Genomic DNA, 24,740 nt, shown 5'->3' with positions numbered 1-24,740 from the left:
CACCCAGCCAGCAGGTTTTTGCTGCTTGAAAGAGCATGTTGCCAACGCTCTCCCTCTGCTCCATCATCTGGCTCAATCGGGGTATCAAGCTGAGGAAAGTGCACCAGTCCACCAACACCGGTCAGGTGTGAACCCGCTGCCACCGCAGACATAAGAGCAGCAAGACGCCCTATCAACTTTTAAAAATGCTTCTAAGCTTCGGGTGATTTTTCCTCCTCCTCCCTCCCCCCCCACCCCCCCCCCCCCACCCCCACTCCCCACTCCCCTCCCCCCTTCCCCCCCGACCCGCTAAGCCACTGTACCAACACCAGATTTCAGTGACTCGACAACCAGTTTTGATTTCTGAGGAGGATTTTTATTTTTTTATTTTTGTATTGCCGAATTCTGTTGTTGCAGTCGGACTCGAGCTGCATCATCTAATCCTCTGTTGGGTGGCCATTTTAATTTTTGACTCTGAATCAAAATGGCGGCGGAAGGCTTTCAGTACCGTGCCCTCTTTGCGTTCACCAAGGACCAGGAGGAGGACTTGGACCTGCAGCTCGGAGACCTGCTCACAGTCAGCAAGGCGTCGCTGGTGTCCACGGAGCACTACCAGGAGGGCTGCGAGGTGCAACCTGAGCGCCTGGGCTGGCTCCTCGGGTACAACGAGCGCACCAAGCAGAGGGGCGACTTTCCGGGAACGTATGTCGAGTACGTGGGACCCATCAAGATGGCGCTCCCTTCAAGTCAACCTCGGTCACAGAGACCACTTCCTGCAGCTCCCACACCAGAGTGCCCACAAGGTAAGGGCTTCTCTAATTTGTTGAGTAGCTTCATTTCTCTAAAGCCTTTTCATCGTATCACGTCCAGACTGAAAAACACTCGGGAGTCAGTTGCCAGATTACAAATGAAGTTTGAACAAATGCTTCAATATAGTCTTTTATTAAGACGTTTAACATGTGCACATTTTATCCTGACAGTTACAGGGTCATTCGTTTTTTTCTATTTCGTTGGAAATAACCCTCAATAACCTGCAGCTGATTTCATTTAGTCAGTAATGACCAAATGTGTGGAAATAATCCATTCAGAAAGTGGCTGTTATGCAGGGAGGTCATGGTAATCTATACGGTTTGTTTAAAATGTTCAGAATCTTTCTCAATCTTTGTTGCTTTGTTTTCCTGGCACATTTTCATCTCGAGGACCAGACGGTGAACAGCTGCAGAAATGCCAGCTGTTATTGGTAGTTAGTCTGTGTAGCCGAAGTTTCACCATCGTCTACCTTCGTTTAGGTAAATGCTCTCCCCTTATCTGATCCCTAAATCTATACTTGAAACGCGTTATAATCTCCACCTCTTTGGAGGCACAGCCAACCAAACTCCATGCTGAATAATAAAGGGCTAATCCATCTTCTTGCTGGACTCTCCAGGTCTGACATTGATCCGGTCCATCTGTGTGGGCCCCTCCACATTCGGCTTTAATGAGAGTCTCTGGGATCCCGGCTGTGTCTGGCCTTATCTGGACAAAAATGCCATCCATCTTTTTACTCACGAGTCATTTCGTCTTCGATAAATTTTATACTGCTACAGTTCTCATTACTTGCATATCTATATCGAGTCTGAATCGCCCTCATTTCCTACCCATGTTCGGGTAAGGTGAGGCCACATCACTCAAGCCGAGTGCATGCAGGGGCTTCTTCTAAAAAGACCAGTTTATTCTATTTATGTGCTCATCACTTATAGAAATCAATTACAATCAACTAAAATTACAAATGTGTAGAGATTCAAGTACAAGTGAAGGATAAAGCTGAGTCCACAAGCAGTTTTGAGGAAGAAGGATGTTTTTGTAGGAGTGTTTGTGTTTTGTGCAGATGAAATCACTTGAACTAAAACATCACAGCTCACTCAGATAAGTGCTCTGTGCTGCCACAGTCCACTCCCACCACTTTTATTTAAGCACTGATATTTATACTGATATTTATTCACAACGTTGAGAGTCTGCTTTCAGCTGCAGCCACGTCCAACTCAAACACACACTTGGCTCGGGCAGCTCTACCTTTGCGCAGCTCAGTTTGAGGTAAAACTTTGATTTGCTACCAAAGCTCCTCCACTCTCCCAAGATTTCCATCATTCTCTCCTCGTTTGCACTCCTTTTACTTTTGGCTTCTGCTGGTTAATTTATTGCTTCCTTGTACGCAATGCCAGTAAGAAATGTGCGCACGGCCAAAAAAGATAAATAAACGTTTTTATATCGACCTGCACATTAAACCGCACATCTCTTCTGTCAAAAGCCCTTTTCTTCTCCCTTCCCTTTCACATTTAATTTTTTTAAATTTTCTGATGAAAGACGGACTAAGTACCAGTATGCAGGGCATGAACTCTGAATTACCTCTGATTTGGCAACTTGGCTATTCAGCATGAACAACAATGTACATTGAGTCTCATTCAGATTCAACGGTCGAGTTTCATTCCTCTGTCTTTTTTTTCCTTGAAGGTGAAATACCTCAGCAGTGGAACAAAACAAACAAAAAAAAAGATCCAGAATTTCCAATCAATTGCAGATATCATTCTGAAAACTGAAGAAACTGTGATAATATAAAAGCGTTGTCCGGCAGGTGAGGAGAACAACAGTGTCCTTGCGGTTTGATGGACAGTGAGACAAACCAGTTGGGCAGGAGGCATTTGTGTCTGTGATTTGGGGAGACAGGGGCACAGGAACCGAGCCAAGCCCTGGTAGAGGGGAGGCGTTTCTGAGCGGGGAGAGGGGAGGCGTCTCTGCGCTGGGAGAGGGGAGGACACCTTGGCTTAGCACCAGCAGCACATTGTAGATTAGAAATGGTCATGTCCCAACTTTACAAATATCATCGTTGTTTCCCCCGTGAAGCAGCAGAGAGCCTGATCCTGGTGTGAATAGAGCTATTGTGACTGTGGCTCACTAAATATTTACAGAGATCGTAATGTTTGGCATCAATCTTTCAGGCTACAACCCGGTGCTGCCAAATGTTGACCAAGTCCACTACATGGATCCCAGTGTCCATTATTTCCACAGGCAATGTTGCACTGTTCATTAACATACTAGGGATGGGACTGATCCGATCCAGTATCAGTATCGGGTTCCGATACCAACATAATTCATAGATCGGAAAATTCCGATCCAACCTGCTGAGATTTCCGATCCGTGAGCCACGTCTGTGCTTTACTGTCTGCTGAAATGACTCCACAAGAGATTCTCTGCCGGCCGCTCTGCTCACTGGCTGCAAAATGTGGACTGGATTTCCTGAACGGAGGCGGGTCTCAATGAGACGCGGAATAATGAGTTAGGAAATCCATTCCACAGTTTGCAGCCAGCAAACAGGCGAGCGTAGCAGCAGTGAGGCTAGCCAACTTTTCATGACGACGTGTCCACTTGACGTATTTTACGCTCAAAACACTGCAAAGCAACACAGAAACGTGCAATGTTTGCAAAGCCGTTGTGCAGCGAGGCGGCCTCTCTGCAGCCAGGCGTCACCGTTTTGAAACGCCAGCTCGCCGAGGAGAACAGCGCTGACAGCGGCATCAAAACAATGAAAAGCAGCTCCTCCATGCTGAAGCAGGCGATTCAGACCTCTGTGAAGCTGCCCCCTACTCGGTGAAAATACTCCCAATTGTTTGTGCTGCGTTGCTAAATAATCTTCCCAGGGATTAATAAAGTGATTCTGAGGTTTTAAAGATACAAGTTTATTATGAGACGATGACATCACGCAGACCCCCCACATTCTCCAAATTGAACAAAAATAGTTTGTACTGCTTCCTTTCCTGACCATATACTAACCTCAAGTTGCCTTTGGAGAGAATACATGCATACATTCGTACATTTCATACTTGCCTGTAGAGAGGAGTTTAGTACAGCCTCAAATAAAATCAACAATAATGATAATATCAATATTAAGTATCGGTTTCAGCAGATATCCAAATTCAGGTATTGGATAAGTGAAAAAATGTGGATCGGTGTATCCGTATAACATACATGATAGTTTAAAGCCTGAGTGAAAGGTTTGGCCTCCAATAACCTTTAAATTTGCCTCTACACAATGAGTTACCAGATAACTTCTGCTGAACTGTCGATTCTTTAAGCCAAAATCACTCATATGAGTGATCTGCTTCAGCAACAACTCGGATGTCTTTTTGACACTTTTTTTTCTGCTGCTTGACCACATTTGTCAGTCCGGCATCTTTCTCATGAAAATACTTGCACAAATGAGAGTATTAGCCAGGTATAATGCTGCAGACGCCTTGCTGTTGCTGAGGATTCTCTGATTCTGTTACTCGGATGAGAGGAAGGTGGTTTCTGGTTTGCATTGGCGTAGTCAGGTGACTGCAGCCTGGCTGAACCTTTGTTTTTAAGCAGTAGTGAGCGAAATGCAAAAGGCAGATTTTTGGTTGGAAAAAACATTCAAATTTCTTTTAGCTCTGTGCTTTCCAGAATGACACAGCAAAGGTAGGATTGTGGGTTTGCAGATGCTGTCTTATTTAGTGTAAATATTTAGTCCAACAGAGGCCACAATGAAGCTCAAGTTTTACTGGCACGCATTTGGCAAATGTGCTTTGCTGCACTTGGATGCATTTCTATTCTTGTGTTTCTTTGAAATCGAAGGCACAAAGTGATTCTGCATGAAATCTTCAACTCGGTTTTGTGCAACATTCTGAAAGTAGCTGCATAACACCGAGTATTAGATGCAAATGCACATTTATGCTTGAATAGTTTTGAATGTTCTGCTATGGATACAAAACATGTTTTTAGTTGCAGTAGAAATAAGTCTGGAAAACCAGGGAGTCGTCTCTCCCCCCCCTCATTTCTTGCTCTCCTCTCCCTGGCCTCACTTTAACTGCCTGCTGAAGTGAACCATGGCTTGGCATTTTTGCAAACTCCTCCCTTCGTCCTCCTTCTCTCACCCCTCCCGGCATCCCCCCTCCCTTCTCTCTCCCCACCGCCCTCCCTCTCCGAAAGCTTCTCTCCCTGATTCACATACACGTCTGATACTGTCTCTGGGCAGCTATAAACCATGTTAGCGAAGCCAGTTCTCAGAAAGGAGAGGCCTCCGTGCACTCTCCCTGCGCCTTACCAGGAAAGCACTTTCAAAGAACCCGTGGAGGAGGGTGGGAGGAGGGCGGGAGGAGGGCGGGAAGAGGGGGGGCCGGGACAGTAGAGAATGCGGAATGTTATGGAGAGGCTGCAAAGGGAAGGAGACAAGGGTGAGAGTGTATGCCAAGGCCACCCTTCCCAACAGCAGATATAGTAACCAGCTGGATTTGGTTTCTTAACCGGCTGGTAAAACATTTTGATGCACTTTAGGAAGTTTTGCATGTTAGAGTTTGCACAGCTATCGAACATTACATTTTTTGGGAGCTTTTATTTTTTGAGCCAGCGCACTAAAAGATGCAGTGAAAGAATAAAATGATCTCTGTCTATTACAGCAGAGAGAGGGCGTAAATACATTCAGTGTTCACTGTCAGGATGTCGAATTAGATTATCGACTGTTTTGTTGCTCATATTTGTCTGTCTCGCTTTTCACTAATAGTAATTGAAATGAAAAAATAGAAGAGGCAGCACTTTTAAGCGACTTGATTCGTACTGACCTTGACGAGTTGTGAGACTTCAACCGTTCGATTTGGCTGCGTGTACTGTTGTGGCTGCAGAAGCTGCTCAAAGAAGATAAAAAACTGCCTCGGTCTGCGACTGTCGACATCTGCTCCTCGCAAGATTGCAGGAAGTAGTGATTTGCAAAAGGGAACGATAATAAGACTTCGTGCCCAAAAGTAAATTTTGTTGCGTAATATTAAAAGTCCCTGTGAAGTCGCTCATCAAAAACAATACAAAACTGGGCTGCAGTCCTAAACGTTATGAACATACTGGAATAATTTTCTCATAAAAATATAAAATGCATTCATAAATATGTTGATTTGGTTCCCGCATAGAAAATATCCTTATTGGATGAAGGGCCTTCATGCAGAAGTTGAACCATATATGTGTAGAACAAATCCTGCTTGGAAAAGGCATCCCCCTGCCATGTGGGCCCCACGTGTTGAAAAGTGCTGATCTATGGTCCACCGAGGAGACGAGTCTAGATTTCTCCTGGAGCTTGACTGCATTCAGTATTTACTGTAAACTACCATGCAGTCACAAACCCTGTCGGCACATTGTGCGAGACGTGTCTCGGTGAGTTTACTGTATCCAGCGGTCGCCCGGAGGCCTGCGAAACCAGCCGTGGCACCGTGTGCAGAGATCACCTGTGCTCGACGTGTTCGCGGCGGCTCGGCCGTCCACGTGCAGCGATCTGAAGCATGTTGTGACAGAGGAGTGGACGGTGTGCCCGCTCATAATGCATCGCCTGTCTGCATAGTTGGGATGCAGTGAAGACATGCAGCAGTGAAACCCGACCGGCTAACAGGCACCCTGTTACACATCAGCTGTGAGCCAGACACCAACTGGCCTTGTCACCACGACGCACAAGAAACACATTCATGGAGCCGCGAGCGTGGCTCAAAGTGCTCGGCGGATATTTATCCTCGTTTGTTGATCAAGCAGATTCGTTTTCAATGTCGCTTTAAGTATTTAACGAAACCCAGAGATTGGGCTTTCATCCGGCGAAATAATGGCAATCACAAGCAGGAACATTTTAGTGGAAATGGAAACATTTTAGTCGGGCAGCACGAGTGTTTATTTGGGCCGTTGCATTTATTGATGTTGGCAAACTCATTGAGGTGGAGTCGGTGCCTCCACAGATAGTGGAAACTGGAAAAGAAACGCCGTTTTGAGATGCTTAATTACACCGAAACAGAAAAGTGTCGGTTCCTGTCAAATTTTATTGCAATCCGAATTGTGACGCTTCACTTCTGACCGTGACAAACTGAGTTTCGTGTCATTACGTCTCCCAAAGTCTGTTTGCTTTCCTGTAAAGCTCTGGAAAAATGCGATGCTTTTTCGTCATTCTAAATTCTCTTTTGAGTTTGTTTTCAGCTTGATAAGACTTCAATCTATTTCTCAACATTGCTTTGCTCAGAATGTGATCGAAGCAGCCAATTTAGGACTGGAATAGGTGGAAGAGCCAGTGACATCAAGTTGTTGACCATGAACTTATTGATTAAAAAGGAGCAATCAGAGATTTCTGACGTCCACCATAGGTTGACCTGGACACCTCCAACATTTAATGGAGTCCTCTCTTGCCTAATATCTATATGTGGTTAAAATTCTGACAAAATCTGTGCAGTAGTCTTGACGTAATCTTGCTAACCGACAAAAATACTGCGATGATTTTATCACGTCCTTGGCGAAAGTAATGATCAAATCTATTGTGATGTGTTGTGTTGTGTCCAGTCATGACACTCACAGCAACTGTGTGACTCAAATTTTGAGTGAACCTTGCATTTCTCTTCAGCAGTATGAAAACAATGCTGCTAACTTTAGTCAGACATGGCCAACGTGTTGGAAAGGACGTGAAAAGTCTCAACGACACCGAGACACGTCCATTATTTCTTGTCTGCAGGGCTACTGAGAGATCCGTGTTGTCCGAATAGAATAAAATGTTTTTTGTTTTCAAATGATCTTGAAGACATTGAGCTCAAACACCTGAGGTGAAATCTCCTACATCATATTCACTAATAGATTTTAACAAAGCAATCCACTTATTATTGCAGGTCCTATGTAGACTAGAAAGACGGCTCCTTCACTGGTCTGCACATTTCTCCCTTCAGCTTAAATATTTGTAGCGCGGCTAAGGGAAAAAAGCTGCAGACCAAACCAAAAAAAAAAAAAACATCAAATAAATGATGTTACGCTGTCTGGCTTTCCATTATTTACCAGATGACATAAACTATATACTAAGTAAACTGTCTCCTTCTTCCATTCTTATTCAAAGTGAATCATCCTGCATTTAAAATCCGATCAATTTGATGTTCTTGACATTCAAGCTGTGTCTCCTCACCTACTTCGCCGCCTTTGATGCTTGAATCAAATCATGTTTTGTCGAAGAAGAATGAAAATATTTTCCCTCAGCGGGAACGATTAGGTTACGGTTCTGTTTTTTGTTTTTTTCCCCGTTTGAAATGAAATGAGCACCGTGTTGTGGTTGTAGCGAGGAATCTGCAGAGGTTTGATCTGTGCATGAATTAGTGCTGTATCTCTGCACGCAGGAGCTTCAGTTTCTGGGGGGAATGCAGCAGAGCCAGCTCCACATTACGTAAGCTCGCCGATAGAGGAGATAGAGCAAATATTTTGCTTTGCATAGCTTCATCTCCTCTACTTCTTGACAGTCTGCCTCTCGCCTCGGACGAAGCGACACAGTTTCTGCAACATTGATCCGAAGATTCAGGTTTTTCCGTGACGTCTCCCTTCAGACTTCCTGACCGTTTCACTGTAGACAGAAGCACTGCCCAGGAGGTCTTGTTTGTGAAAATAATGTGCAGTGAATGCGTCCATACGTCAGACTGTGGAGCCCTGAAATGCACCACAGCTCAGGTCGCGCCGGGTCGTAATAAATCTGTCTCACAAGGAGCGAAAGTGCTAAAGTAGCGGTTCTCTCGATACAGTTGTTTATCTCTCGGTCCGTTTTTTCCAAAACCCAGAGACCACTCCACGGCTTCAAGTGCACGAGCAAGAAAAAACAAGTTTGTCTTCTTACAAAATTGCACTTCTTCCAGGGCAGTGGTGGCCTGGAGAGGCGGGTCTGGGATCAGGAGTTCAGGTTTAATCCCCACAGCGGACAGGCCACAACCGTGGGTCCCTGAGCAAGACCCCTGAGCCCAAGAATTTCCCCAAGGGGATTAATAAAGTGTGATTAGTTAGTTATTTCTTGGAATATATTAATATGTGGTTTCATAGCTTATAGTGGTATCTTTTTCTCCGTTTGTTTAGATTTCTCTGTATGCCTGGAGCTGACCGGAGCTGAACTCTGTTTAAGTCCCATTAGAGTGGCTTTTTGCTCCAGCTGAATAATTGATGCATTCTGCTCTCTAAAAGAAACACCATTTACATTTTGCAGCATCAGTAGTTATCACCAACCAATTTCATTTTACCAGGTTTTATTTCTCTTGAAAACAAAATCTGTAATTAGTCAACCAGTCATTTCCCACCAGCTACGTTTCAGGAGCCTTGTGACCTGAAAGGGTTCGGATACAGTTTACCTGCTTTTGCTCATTTGAACTCTTTACAGAAGAAGTCAGCCACAGGCAGCATGAAATCATGCACTGATCATGTGAAATGGTGTTACACAAATCTGCTACAACAACGTTAAAGCCAATTATTAAGCCGGCGACAGTGTCCAACATGAATCTAATAAACCTTGGGCACGACATGAGGTTTGCTGTGTGAGCGATGAAAGCGCAAGCTGACTCACACGACACACGACGTACGTGACTCGGCATGAAAAGTGTGCAACATCTATTCCCGAAAAAAGAAACTGGCGAAACATGAACGGAGCCCTCCCCCTTGTGGCATTTATGTGTTTGTAGAGAAATTCAGAAAAAAGGTCTCATCTCCATCACACATTGCCACAAAAGCCACAAAGCATCCCGCTGATCACTACGTCATTTCATGCTGCATTTCTATTGGTTAGTTAGCTGACGCAGGTCGCAGCAGCATCACCGTCACCCCGAATATCTGACACTGTCGGAATTTCATCGCAGGTTGTGTTTGGTTCACAAACGGTTGTCTTTCGTCTGCGGCGGCCCAAAGTCGCACATTGTGTGGCGGGTATTAGACGCTCCGAAAACAACCACCAAGTAAATTGATTACCAATTACAATAATGCAGGTAACATTATTTTCTTCAACTAAGGTGCCCATATTTGACTTTATGCCATACACACAAATTCCACAATAAACGAAAGGCTTCATATATTGTTAAACTATAAGGATAGAGGATTTCTGAGAAGAATCCGAACAAATGAGCTCAGTTTCAAATGATTAAACTGAAGATCCAGGATTGTGTTTCACAGTCATGCTTTCATCATTGTGCTTATCTCAACATGATGATTTTCTTTTGGACTGTGTGGAATTCATCCTGCAGTTATAAATGTGCACTAAGAACTAAATTATTGCATCATCATCATCTGGAGGGTGATAAGGGGTTATTTTCAGTTAATTTAGTTTTTTGGGGGGTAAAGTGAACATTTGTGCTTCAGGATGGGCACGGCACTTTATTTATTGTATGTAAGTGAGACCTAAAGACAAAAGGTCTCCACGACTGTCGATTTGATCAGCTTCGGACCTGTTTCATCAATGTGTTGATCAGAAACTTTATCCCACATGTAACTAACGACGTGCACTGCAGGCAACTTGCCCCTTTAGACCCGCCTCCAAAATGCTGTTATTGGTTGAGACGTGGCACCAATCCCCAAACAGGTACTATTCATTTTGTTGGCATTAAGTCAGTTATTGCTTTCCAGAGAAAAATAGCACGTCGACTTGCTCAGCTCTAGTTTGTATGCGTTCATCACTTTTTACAAACTTGTTCTTTAAGACTTTCTGTAAGATGTGGCACATTCTGTGTGTTCCTCACAATTAGAAAGTGAGGCCCCGGGTCAGGGAGGAAACACAAGAGAGGGCTGTTTGCATCCGATTTCCGCCCCAACACTCGGCACCAGCACTTGTTTCATTTAATCACGAGCACAATCTGTCCCGAAGCAGGGTTCTTTTTTTTCTTTTCTTTATTTTTTCTTTCTTTATTTTTTTTTTTGCTTTTTCAGATCTTGGATCCAGATCTGAAAACTCCCCTTCAAGTTTAGTTTGGGTTTATATTTAGTGCAAGCATGTATGTCAAATCTGAAGTGCCCACCTGAAGAAACAGATAGGGTGCTGAGAAGCGTGCGGGCCTGCCAGCCAAAATGGCCAACGAGGATAAAGAAGTGGCAGAGGCCCGAATGTGTCCGTCTGCCCGGGCGAACGCTGGAGACACTCCCAGGCAAAGTTTCCACATTTATCCAGCAGACATGGAGACAGAGAGGGAGAGGGAGAGGGAGAAAAAGGCACAAAGAAAGGAGGAGGGGGGGGGAGAGAGAAATCAAATAAAAAGTGAAATAAAAGAGGCCTAAAGGGGCCTGAAAGAAGAAACACGAGAGAGAAAAGTCCAGAGAGGGAGAGGAATGTGCTGACGCGGCGTTACTTGTCTGAACTCCCCAAATTAATAATCAGCAGTGGTTTAGCCGAGTCGTGCCAGGAACAGGAGCCTATGCCAAGCCCTGGCCAGGCCAGGCCCTTCCTACTCCTAGTGTTACCCCCCCCCCCCTACACCTACCCCTACCCCTACCCCTACCCCAGCTCGCTGCCCCGTTCTGGGGGCCGAGCGGGAGGCGATGGCTGCCTGTCCTCGCCGGGCCGGGGCCTGGCACGCCGCCACAGGGCTTTTGCTTGTTCAGGAGTTTTGATTAAATCCTTTATTGTGCTCCACTCACGCAAAGAGCTAAGGCGAAACACCGAGCAGGACGGAGCGAAGCGGTGGGGAGGAGAGAAAGCAAAAAGGGAGAAAAGAAAAAAAAGGGGGGGGGGGGGGGAGAAATGGGATCCCTCTTTTTTTTCTTCTTTTTTTTTTAATCTTGCTTTCTCCTTTTCTCTTTCTCCCCAACTGAAAAGAGATTTGATTTAGACTATGGGGAGTTGTAAAGTAGATAGGTTTTCTCACCATCTCTGGTCCCTCTTCTGTTTGAGGCCTTTTTTTAATTTCCATACTTGAATAATGGCTTTTTATTTTGCACGTTCAGCGGCTCGTTGTAGTTTTACCCTCTTGTATCTCATCACATTTAGAACCTGACTGCATCAGTGCTTATGTAGATGTCAAAGATGGAACCAAAGAGTGCATAAAGTAAAGGTAGAAACACCACTTTACTTTTTTTTTTTTCTCTGTTTTTGTCCACATGTTGGTGCATTTTACATTCATCGTCCACTCTTGTAAGAAAAGAAAGAAAAGAAACTCGCCACTGCTTCTGCAAACTGGGTGCGCTCATGAAATATTTCCCAAAACTTGAAAATGTGCACTGAACTTCACCGTGCTCCCTGCAGATCTGATCCGTGCTCTCGACATTATCCACGCTCTAGATCTCCTACTGCTCCTAGTTAGCGGCGGGCTTGTCGGCGCGGCAGCGTAACCGAGCTTCTCCTTGTTGTTTCAGCTGCTCCTGTGCCGGACCTGAGCGAGCAGTTCACGCCGCCGGAGACGGCTCCCCCGGCCCTCGTCAGCCTCATCCAAGCCATAGAGAAGAGAGGTACATACGTACGCACGTATCTGCCAGCCGGCGCTTTCATCTGTCTATTCTCTCTCGCGCGTTTGCACGTCTGTCCGTCGACATGCGACCGTCTCCCTCTCGCCGTCTCCTGCGCGGAGACGTGCTCTCACACGCTCGCCGCGCCTCCTCGGTGAGCGTACATTTTCTGCATTGATTGCCCGGCTTTTTGTCCCGGTGTTACGTGCCCCGAGACGATTGTGTTGTATCAATAAAAGTGAAGTGAAGCCCAAGCAGCCCTCGCTGAGAGCGCCGCACAGTGGGTTCGATTCACACCATGTTATCAACAAATAGAGCCCAGTGGGGCTCCATTCACAGTTTTTCTCCTCGGTCGTCCATTTCACCGTCTTTCATTCACACCAATCTACATTTTATGTGTTGGTTTTTTTTTATGTTTTTTTTTTTTTTTTCTTTCCTTGAGTTGATTTTTTTTGCACGGTCATTCAACACAATACAGTCTCATTCTCTGTGGCTCATTTCCTCTGTAAAATACTCCACTACAAAAGGCGCCATTGATGTTCGGCTCTTGTGATGCAGTGTGAAGTAATGGCGATAAATTCACGGGGAATAAAATTGGGAATATGCAGAAATAGAGTTTATTGAGAATTACTTCTGATGAATATAAGAAATGGATTATGGGGCATGTCTGAGTTAAAGAAATGTCAAAACTAAAGATTCTCCATTGTCATCTCCTTTTGTAGAATCTTCAACAGCTATTTAATTAATTATTTAATTTATTTTGAATATGTAGAAACAATTTTTCCGAACACAGACAGCCTAAAAAAAAAAGCCTTTTGTTGTTTTAAGATAATGAGTTCATAAATAACAGAGCATGAACTAATAAACATTTGGCATTTTGGCTCTTGAAATTCAGAATGATGTGTGAAAATTAGGAAGATTTTTATCATTATTTTTTTTTTGCAAAAGTTTTTTATTAAATAAATGTTGGCCTGTGCACAGGCAGTGACATTTACCAGCAGAACCAACAAAACACATTAAATAATTATGTTTTAAAGTACAAAAGAGCTGCCAACTCTCATTTATTGAAATAAAACTCACTCTATGAACTCCAACATTTCATTAAAAATAACAAATCATTTCTCTCAAGCTCTCAAGCTCTCTGCTATTTCATGTGTTTAACTATTCCTTTTTATCATCATTGCTGATTTTTCAACCTTAACTTTATTCAAAACTGAAATTGTTAAAAAGTCCCATTCTGAAGATGAACTTTTTAACAATAGCTAAATTAGAAACTGAATTGTTTCTGATTGAGAGATCAAATTGCCCCGTTTACCTGAACACTGAATAAAGCGATCATGTGTTCCCATAATGCACAGTGACCGTCTTACATTTCTGACCTGAGTACACATCTGGCTATTATCTGAGAGCCTGCCGGTATTGAAGATACATTTGTGAGCTTTACTAATCTTACTTGTCATGTTTTTTTTGGTTTCTTTTAAAACTGAAACGCCAAAAAAGTGATATGTTTAATAGCAGTTGTGCTTCATTGAAACCTTGAAAGTGGAAGGGAAGTACATCTGTCCTTGGATAGTATATAACCCGACCACGAGTCAAAATCTAAACTTAGTATTACTAAATAGTCATACGCAGCTCACTTGGAGATAATTATTGCTGGAAAAGACTTTCATGAAACAAGTTATAATAGAAAGTATTAAGAACGTTATTTCCTGTGTACAAGTTACCTCTCTGACGGCGACTCCCACCATTTCTTGTCATCGAGCCAGTATTTGAATATTGCGGTCTGCTGGCAGGGCGGCAGGAGGTCTGTCTCTGGCTGCAAATATTGTAATGTCGCAGGAATATTGTTGGACAGACACGCTGCACGCTGCGTTTTTCACAACTGCCTGACAGACTGGCTCGTCTCTAGAAATACAAACAGTCTAGACTCGGCATTTCTGAAGATTTTTTATATTATTTCTTTAAATCTGTGAAATAAGGAATTGTATGATTGAGGTTATTCTTTAACAAACTGTACAACGTTTTGATCGGTGCTTCCTCAAAAAAAAATAAACCTTTTTTTTTTAGTTATGATGCATGTTACAAACTCATCTCCTGAAAAGAGAAGGAGGTTTTTAGTTTCTTTGCCATGTGCTGTGTTTTCCAGTCACCAGATGAAGCGCATACTTTCTACCGAGTCAGGAACAAACAAAATGGGAACATTTCTTGGCTTCGCCCTTGTGATTGTTGCCTTTTAAGTTTTGAAGGATGGGTTCCCTCCCAGCTGACTGATTGCCTCGTCTCAGTCGATGCATGTGAGGCTGGAATGAAAACAATGCGAAGCTCACTCAGTATTTCACTCAAACATTTTCACTCAATATTTCACTCAGAAAATCTGCTTTCTCACACACATTCTTACACGCCTCAATCACCCAGCAGCTAATAAACTGCATTGAGCTCATATTTTTATTCTACCTCCCCTCTTTGGATCATTTTGTTGAAGGACAATAAATTGTTTTGTCCAGGCCAAGCAACCATGCATCCATCCATCTCTTAAGGTTGAACTCCCGGCTGAAGTCTGGTTCTCGTTTATCATTTAACCCTCTCATTGCTGGTTTCACTTTTGATTTTGTGGCTGGATAATCTGCTGCTATTTCTGGGATCATTTGATCTCTCGGTGTCTGGCAGTTCATCCGTATTACTGTTGTCTCCGAGTCCGAGGAGCTCATGATGCAGGACCGTCCATACAGCTAATGTCCACTGCCATACTAAACAGGTGTAAAACTCAAAAGATCCCAGCTGACTACACCTGGACAGGACCTGCCAGATTGTATAAGCAGCTATAAATTATTGGTTGAAAAGAGTTTTAGTTTTTTTTCTTTACAATTTTTCTTGTTTTTATAAAAAAAAAAAAAAAATTGTCTTCTCTTCCAGGTTTGGACTGTAAGACATTGTACAGGACAGCCAGCTCCTCCGGTTCAGACAGTCCGGTGTACAGCCTGAGCTCCGGTGAGTCCAGGTTATTGCACCATGGTAGAGTTTTCAGATATCTGTACTTGTGTATTTATTTCTATGGTGAATTTTTACTTTTTAGTCCCTACAATTGAACATCAATATTTGTTTTAACTCTTTACACCCTTCAAATGACCTGATGATGATGACCTCTTCAAATGATTCTCAATACTGATGCTGCAGAAGACGACTAATAGAGTCATCCATGATGGTGGAATTTCTATTTCTAAAATAAATCTTCCCAAATTAGACTTTTAAATTGAATTCTTCTTGTTTTATATAAAGTCTTTTTGCTGTACGACTCTGCCAGAGGAAACCTGCACGAATGAGAGTAAATCTCTTTTCCCTGCTTGTTTCTGTATCCTCCTGTCGTCGTGGTGCAGAGGGTGAATTGGCCCAGACGGACGTGTGCCACTTGTCGGAGAGTGTCCTGCACTACCTGAGAGACCTCCCCTCGCCTGTTATCCCTGCCTGCATCTACCCTCACCTGCAGACTGCTGTCATGCAGCAGCAGATCCTGCAGCAGTCAGCAGGTTGGTAAACTCTCTCATGGAACGGTCCCGTCGTCTCCTGAATGACGAGCAGCGTTCATGTTTTCTGGATCTTTTCACCGCGGAAGATTGTTACTGGTAGACGGGTTCATCTGTCTGCCTCAGGCTCTCCGCTATCGCAGCACTGTATGAAAAGCATCAGCAGAGCCCGTAACCTCTTTGAAGTAGACTCCTCGTGAGTGTGAACATTTTGCAGTCTGTGTGACGGCTGTGATGAATTATGCATCTCAAAAGAGATTCAAGTCTGTGCAAGTTGATGTTTTTAGCATGAACTGAAACCCAGCGATGCCTCAAACTGTGGATTGCTTCCAATCACATATCTGTTTAATGAATGAAGTCGGAGTTTATAGCTACACAAAACTTCTTAAGATGGAGATTTTACGCTGCGTTGCCAAAATGGCTGTGCAGCTTTGTAGAACAGCACACATCCTGAAGTGAGCTGTGTGCTGCTGACATTGTTTTTAAAGCACAGAGAGCCACGTTTTAATGCTTCAACGGCTGTAATTTAGGTTGAAGTCTTTACACAAGAACTGAACTCAGTTTGCGCTGACTGAGTTCAGCCCCGTGTCAGCAGTGAGATGAGAGAGAGGAGTGTGACGAGGCGGAGGCGCCCGAGGCGCGTTGGAGACACTGAGACCGATTCTCCTCCACACACAGGATTGATTTAATCCTAAATATTAATGACGGGTTGAGAGAAGCGATTGAGCACGGCGACATGAAACCTTGCGATTCTCATTAACTTTCAGAAATCATGGCGACGATGCAGAGCAGACGGTAGTGCGTGTTGTGGTTAAACCTCCCGCCACCAGGTGGTGGTGTTGTAACCGGTTTCCAGCTATTATACTCTTCTCTATGCTCTAATATTATAACAATCTTGAAGGGTTGTGTGTCTGTACCAGGTGTGAATGAGGGAAGGAGAGGAGAGAGAGGGTGTGTTTGTTTGCTTTTTTCCACAAACAGACGGTCATCACGGTGGTTTTCCTCACTCTTTTCCAGACGGTGCAGTGGCTGGCAGCCATAACAGAGAAGTAAGCCTGGTCCTTGAGAACTCCACTACCGTCCCCCTTCATCACCGCCTCACCCTTCAGTACCTCCTCATACACCTGGCCAAGGTTATCCAGGCGCAGGCCGGCAACGGCCTGGACACACACACTCTTGGAAAGATCTTTGGCCCCCTGCTGATCCGGACCGGGGCTTCCAAAACATGGTGAGTTCTTTTACACTCACGGTGAAGTGGAAATGGTTGTTATTGCATATTTGGTTCATTAATTGAGACCATGGGTCTGACCAATATTGTACTGTAAAAAGATACAAGTAGTTATATTTAATACCTTTTTTTTTTTTTTTTTACTAAATCAGCCATAAAAAACACATGAGAAAGTGCAGTTTGTTCAGACTGATTCTGCAGCCTTTATCATGTATGTTTTAACAAACTCGCTCTCATGATAGGGCTTCGATGCTGCATGCTTTCACACATCTCATCCACACTTTCTGGAACTGATAGTTCAAGATTTTATTGCTTATTTTTTTGCAGGTTGTCATTGGATGAGGACATTCCTGCCTTGGTGGTGGAGCGGCTGCTGATAGAGAGAAATAGTGATCAGGATCTCACTCCTCCAGGTTGGTGATTTCGTCTTTAAGCCTGCTCAGACCTTCTGAATTGTTTTTGATGATGACCGACCGTCTCCGTCTGCTTCCAGTTCTCCCTGCGAAGCCAGTCAAGTCAAAAATGACACCATCAGCCATGACGGACACCAGCAGCCTGCTGAATGACGCTGAGTGGTACTGGGGGGACATTTCCAGGTAAACTATGACACTGCTTGGTTTTGACTCTGCTTTGGGTCCTCAGTTGCATGATTTAGTCTTAATTGGACTCATTTGTGCTCGGTCATGCATCTTTAGCCATTTAGTGTACAAGGATCGATTTACTGCTCCCGACCAACTGCCTCATGACAACCAATTAAGATCAATTAATGGTTGATATTTCAGTTGTGTGTGGTGCAGCTCGTGTACAGTCTGTTTTCTCTCGGCGCCTGCATGAAGCGGTGAACTGAGTCAGCAGAGCCACACATCAAGGCGACATGGGTTGAGTTGTGGCAACACAAGATGTGCCTATTTAACGGTTTCACCTTCTCACATCACAACCTCTTTCTTTGTTTTCAAAGTTTTACATACGGGGTGGTACTCAGGATGAAAACAACACGTCTGCTTTGAAAGCAAAACTCTTGCTGCAGTGGAACATAAATCACTTTCTTCTGTTTTTTTCACCTTGGTCACTGACAAAATACAAAGTGACAAACAGACTTAAATCTGCCTCAGAGGAGGGTGTGTACAGCCAGTGTGTGACTTGACTTATGTCCATTAAATTTTTGCTTTAGCTTTACATTCAGAGGATTGAGAGTCCTAAACCGGTGTGGTGTATGTCTGGCTTTAGAAGGTGTGCATCAAGCGGCTGCATCCATGTCTTTTATTTTGGAGCTGATCAGCACAACTGTTAATATAAAAATGTTGCTGCATTTGCAGAGAGGAGGTGAACGAAAAGCTTAAAGACACTCCAGATGGCACTTTTCTGGTTCGAGATGCCTCGAGTAAACTGGAGGGCGAGTACACGCTCACCCTCAGGTAATTCTATGTGCTTCTCTAACAGATAAGCCTACGTGTTAGCAGCTGCAGCCCTGTAACACCCACCTGGCTTCTGTCTCCCCCTGCAGGAAAGGCGGGAACAGCAAGCTCATCAAGATTTACCATAGAGACGGGCTGTACGGCTTCTCCGAGCCCCTCACCTTCCTGACCGTAGTGGAGCTCATCAACCACTACCGCCATGAGTCCTTGGCTCAGTACAATGCCAAGCTGGACACTAAACTCCTGTACCCCATTTCCAAGTACCAGCAGGTTGGTGGTGGTGCAGGTTACAAGTCACTCGTTGGCTGAAATGAAAGTATTCAAAGTCCCTCTGCAAGCCAGTAAATCAAGCTAATGGTTCTTTTTTTTCTTTTTTCTTTTTTTTTAATGAATCCAAATGAGTGAAATCAGTCTGTTTTGAGCTGCTTGAGCCATTTATCTTCCCAAAATGAAGTCTTTTTGTTATCTGTGTTTTGCGTGGCTCAGCTGGTGAAGGAGAACAGCATCGAGGAGGTGGGAGAGCAGCTGCAGATCTATCATGAACAATATCAGGAGAAGAGCCGCGAATACGACTCTCTTTACGAGGAGTACACCCGGACGTCACAGGTCAACATACACAGACTCACAATCATCAGTTCAGCTGTTTTATCTGCACAAAAACTATAAACCTCATGTTATAGCTGTGTGTAAAGTGAATGTTTGATATGTTATATGAACACTGACGATGAGTCCAAGTGCATTGCAGTCCATACACATGGTACTGCACTAGCAGGGCGAGCTGTGTGCAGCTTTAGAATCGAATGAAAACGTCCCGTCTCTTCTCCACAGGAGCTGCAGATGAAGCGCACGGCCATTGAAGCTTTCAATGAGACCATCAAGATCTTCGAGGAGCAGTGCGAGACTCAGGAGCGATACAGCAGAGAGTCTCTGGAGCGATTCCAACGCGAGGGCAATGAGAAGGAGGTTCAAAAGTATGTTAAAGTTCACGGCATTCTCATGAATGTGATTATATTCTTAATTAAAGCCAAATATTAATTCAAAGCATGTACATGCAAAGAATACATTCTTAAATGTTATAATTGTGTGGTATCTTTGCATTGTGTAAATTTAAGGATCCAGAGCAATTCAGAGCGATTGAAGTCTCGTGTGAAGGAAATCCATGACAGCAAGCGTAAGCTGGAGCAGGACCTGAGGGAGCAGGTCTCTGATAACCGAGAGATCGACAAAAAGATGAACAGCCTCAAGCCGGACCTCATGCAGCTTCGCAAGATCAGAGACCAATATTTAATGTAAGGACGGGGACACTGAGATCCTTTGATGCAGGTTATCGTGTGTACATGAAGTCAAAATATCTGCTGCATCCAATCTGTTCCTGCCCCTCAGATGGTTGACACAGAAGGGGACGAGGCAGAAGAAGATCAATGAATGGCTGGGCATCAAGAATGATGCTGATGAGTAAGTTTCACATCAAGTGACGTCTCAGAAACCTGTGATGCAACTACATACAACTTCAGCCACACAAGGCTCTTGTGAATAACCATTTTTATCTTGTATTTCAATTTTGTAATACCACAGACTGTCTTTCAGAGGGCCCTCTTCTCAGGACTCACTCCAACCATTTTATTATTGAAATGTCACGTTTGTCATATTGATCACTAACGTGTCACCTTACTGGTGCCTTTCGCTGTAAGTGATAGTTCTTGAGTTTACAGCTCCGTCCCACAGTTAAATAACCATGAATGAATCCAAATAAAGAGAAACTGTGGACAGATTTGGTTGCTTTAAATGCTGAATGCTAAAATGACTAAAATAGCTTAAATATTACAAATGGGTGTAAAATAACAAATCGGCAATAACGACAAAACAGCTAAAAGGCTTGACAAAACTAAAAGAAAATGGCTAAAAAAGTTAAAATGCAGAAATAGTTAAAGGATAAATCAGCAAAAGTGCAACATAAAATACAGTTTTCGATGTATTGTAAAAACACTGCATATAAGATTTATCTTTATCTTTGAACATTGAATATGTGTTACGGTGTTATTTGGTGAACTGTGGGTAACTCAACAGCTCTTTTGGTCCTTAAGGTTGCAGATATCCGGAGTAGATATGAGATGTTGAGTTTGTGTGCTGCGTTATTTCTGTCTCCAGCTCCTACTCTCTGGAGGAGGACGAGAGCTCGCCTCATCATGACGAGTGTACCTGGTACGTGGGCGACATCAAACGCACCCAGGCTGAGGAAATGCTGCGAGGCAAATGTGACGGCACCTTTCTCATCCGAGAGAGCCAATCACAGAAGGGCTCCTACGCCTGCTCTGTCGTGTGAGTTTGTTTCTCCATTTTTGGAAAACAAATTGTAAGAAGTATTGTATTACAAAAAAAAACAACAACTCTCAAGTGAAAATGCATCGTTTTTGTATTTCAATTTAGAAACGTTTTGTGTTAATACAGCAACGCTTTGAAAACGGATGTGCATTTACGCAGAAATGGCAGAAACACTGAAAATTATGTCGTTTTCCTGATCCGCCACCAGTGGGTGCTGTTTGGGGAGAATATCGACTGGCAGTCATGACACTGTGGAGGCCGCCATTGTTCATATTATTTTCTACTTGCACATGTGCAGAAGAGCTGTTTAGTACAGACAGTGTGCGCATGTCCAATAGCAGGGTATCAAAAAAGTTGTGTTTCCATGGAGACGGAGTTGGAGCTTTTCCTAAGAGTTGCGTTTTCAGAGGCTCCAAGGTGCGTCGTGTAAAAAGACATCCAGAAATTCAGGGTTTTCCCTTGACAATGTTGTCGTGTAATCGAGGCCTCGTTCTTAGTGGAGAGCAACACTTGTTCCCCGAATTCACGAGCAAACAGTTCAACGGCTTCTTGTATTGAAATGCTTGAAAATCTATAGAAGTGGATCCTTTGCTCAGTGTTTGTCTAAACATTGAAGACAATACTTAACTTTTAAAACCCCACAGAGATGATATAAATGCTGTTGTTTGTTATTTTCCAGTGTGGAGGGAGACACCAAGCACTGCGTCATCTACAAGACGGCCACAGGCTATGGATTCGCCGAGCCCTACAACCTCTACTCCTCCCTCAAAGACCTGGTTCTCCACTACAAGAACGTCTCCTTGGTCCAACACAACGACCAGCTGAATGTAAACCTGGCCTACCCGGTCCTGGCCCGCTCACAGAACCAGAACCAGCACCCCAGATGAATTAAGCCACCAGCAGTGTAGGACACAACCAGCGCGGAGAAACTAGACTTTCACTCATATGCATTTCGGGGGGAGGGGAGAGGGGGGGAAACAAACCTCTGAACAATGCTTATTCGTTAAAATAGACTCGACAGCCAGCATTTGAGGGGGGTAAAAAAAAAAATCCTGATTTTACTAGAGGCAAGGGGAGTGGAGGCTGGTGCTGATTCCCCCACACTGACCCCAGTCCAACAAAGAATCCCCCCACCCCCCAGCTCACAGCATGGCTTCATAACAAGCACAACGACTACTGATCACGAAGCACATGTACAGTTCGCCTGGCGGATGCAGAGAGGTTCACCTGAGGAGAGTTTGCATTAGTCAGCCGTGACTGTACAGTGTCTGTTATGGGGGAAAAAAGTGAGAAATTCCCAAGAAAACACTTTTTTTTAGTACAGAAAAGACTAGAAACAGACTCTAATGTGTTAAAGAAAGACGACAACAAAAGCACACCGATATTTCTTTTTTCCTGAAGATTGTGCAGAAACGGTGGAGAGACCAGATGGTGGGATGATGGGAATTTATTTTTTTTTTTTGCCTTGAAAGCAAGATAAATGTCTGCAGACAAAGGCCCAATCTGTCATCCCCCAGACTGCCTGCAAACTCTCCATAGACGAGAGCCCGAGCCTGAGCTTTCTTCCCCTGAAAGGACCGGCTCGGCTCAACTGGACCGCTCGCCTCACACCCGACCGCAGCCCAGAAAGCAAGTAACCAGGAGTATGTGTGGTGGGAGGGGGCGGAGTCACTGGACACTTGAGGGCTGATGATTTTGGGGCAATTTTTTCTTTTTTCTTTTTTCTTTTTTACATTTCAAAAAGATGGATTCAGTTTAAAGCTCGCTCAAGTGCCATAGTAATAGCTTTGAATGACCACAAGCCTGTGTTTTCAGAATAAAGGGGCACGTTGAGTTGGAGAGAACGAAGAATAAATGGCTGTCGACGCAGACGAAGCTACAGCTTTAAAAAATATCTACACATAGGTATATTTTTTACAAAATGATCTATATTCCCGGCTGCTTCGGCTTGTTGCTTTTTCTCTCTCTCTTTCTCTCTCTCTCTCTTTCTCTCTTTCTCTCAGTGGGTCTCCTTTTTACATTGACGAGGTACAACGTACAGTAAATACTGTGTAACAGGATAAAAATGCATGGTACTCATTGGGTTTATTGTGAATATAGAATAGCTTGTGTTGTTTGTTTTTTCGGTCACAATACTCTAGATGGAGAGGTACAATAATGAATGCAGTTTCACGTGATTTTTCAGGAAAGCTCCTGCGTCAGATGTCTCCTTCGTGTCACACTTCCTTTCCTCCTCTTTAATACTGTAGCACTTGTAGCCATTGACTTACGGCACTGTTAGTGCTCCTCTTCAGTGTCTTCTTTCTGTACGCTAAAGACACTCGCAGAGCATCCACCTATGTGATTATTGTATCTTGGGTACTGTACTAGCTTCATCTCTTGCTAGACTAGACTGTTTCTTTGTGGCACGGTGTCCTCGCAAGCGTTTTGTTGACGCGGCTCGACTCGCGGTACTTTCCCCTTTTTTCTTGCGCTCGACTGTTTTGTTTTTCTCACCGCCGTCAAACTCGCAGAGTTGTCGATCATTGATGTACAACAGGACGGGAGCAGGTATTTAGCTCGTGTACAGTGTATTTTCGGACGCACGCGCGGTCAGCGCATGGTGACTCCGCGTCTCTTCGTTGTTTTGTTTGTTTTGTTTTTTGCGATGCTTTTTAGACTCTGTTTAAGGATGCAACGTTATCCGGCTAATGTGAGCCAAATGAAGGAAGTCTTTTCATGTAGCAAAGGAGGAAAAGAAAGAGCGAGTCCTTTTGCCATGCATCACAGCCTTCTGTGGGCCCAGAGATTATCCAGGACCGTGTGCATGGATTCCTTCATTTGGGTTTTTTTTTTTTTTTTTTAACGAGTGGTTAAAAAATTGTGCTTTTCGTAGTGGATATAGTGTGCGCGTGCGTTTGTGTTCTTGCTATGCACAACAGCTGTATGGTAAGTTTCAGGCGATCGGAGAGTTTTTTTTAACGATCAGTTCCTTCGCTCTGTTCTCCAGTCCCCCCCCCCCCATGTTGGTTCGGCTTGAGGCAGAGTTGGGCTCCTCGGAGGGGATGGAGAGCTTCAGCTGAAGGAGAAATCCGGGGCGATGCGTCTCCAAACTTGATATAGAAGTAAAAGTTTATTGCATTAAAACTCATTTTAACAACAGAATTTATGAAAAGCATAATGGAGACAAATGAAACGGTTAAAGAACCCCTCTGATTTCAGATGAAAAGCCTTTAACTCGCACAAGAAGAGCCATGTTTTAGTCTTCGGGGGTTCAGGAGTTGGGGGCTCATGTTCTTCCACGTTGAAACCCCCCCCCCCCCCCCCGCCCCTGACTTGAGGTAAAGATTGTACTGCCTCCGTTCAGTGTAACTTATCAAAGCACAGCTGTGTAGATGCAGGGTTATTGACGCGTCATCGTGCAACAAACAAAAGAGCTGTTATATGATGCTGCTTCTAAACTTGATTCATTTCTCAAGGTAAACAAATAATAATCTCAATAATCTTGGAAATCTCTGACTTGTATTTCTCTGAGAATGCCAAAAAAGAAGTTATTTTTGTAGAAGGGTGTCAAACAGGAGTAATCTTTTTAACAGTTGTGGTACTTTTTTTTTTTTTGTCGACGGTTAGAAACTAAAAGCTACTCCTCCGTTCAGCCTCACATTTCATCTCGAGAAGCTTCCAGCAAACACAAAGCTTTTTTCAAGCACAGCATCATTTTTGCCTCCCAAATCTTGGAAGTTTAAAAAAAAAAAAATTATAATAATTCAGGTAGCGATGTTTTTTTTTTTTTCTTCAACGACGACCGGCCGCCGTCTTCTGCCAAACTTGACCTGTAAAGTTCATCAATATGATTTCAGTCAGGGCGAATCAGTTGTACTGTACTTTTCACAGTTCTTGGTGCGTAAGAAGGTCCCAAGAATTAAACGTCGGAGGCGGCGGCGGCGCTTCCGATCAGAGGGCTAGGCGTGAGAGTGGGAAAGATGAGAAGTGCCTTTTCAGTCGTTACGATGAACTCGTTTTTTCCTCGTCGTCGAGTGTCGCTCCATAAGCCACGTATCATAAACCCGC

General features: G+C 43.9%; 1 protein-coding gene across 1 annotated transcript; it reads left to right on the top strand.

Annotated features, from left to right (window-relative positions):
- Positions 1 to 463: 463 nt before the first annotated feature.
- Positions 464 to 22,528, top strand: pik3r2 (phosphoinositide-3-kinase, regulatory subunit 2 (beta); the record flags this gene model as incomplete). Its single annotated transcript, XM_080463943.1, has 15 exons — positions 464 to 782; positions 12,115 to 12,207; positions 15,118 to 15,192; positions 15,579 to 15,728; positions 16,743 to 16,953; positions 17,281 to 17,366; positions 17,447 to 17,549; positions 18,270 to 18,368; positions 18,458 to 18,638; positions 18,855 to 18,974; positions 19,197 to 19,339; positions 19,481 to 19,657; positions 19,752 to 19,823; positions 20,517 to 20,687; positions 21,370 to 22,528. 15 exons carry the CDS (start codon positions 464 to 466, stop codon positions 21,575 to 21,577), a joined length of 2,208 nt encoding a protein of 735 aa, XP_080320069.1. The 3' UTR covers positions 21,578 to 22,528.
- Positions 22,529 to 24,740: the final 2,212 nt, after the last annotated feature.

Source organism: Lipophrys pholis (genome assembly GCF_963383615.2).
Source record: "Lipophrys pholis genome assembly, chromosome: 1".
Classification (NCBI taxonomy): Eukaryota; Metazoa; Chordata; class Actinopteri; order Blenniiformes; family Blenniidae; genus Lipophrys; species Lipophrys pholis.
The sequence above is the reverse complement of the archived record's forward strand: the minus strand, read 5'-3'. Positions and strand labels throughout refer to the sequence as shown.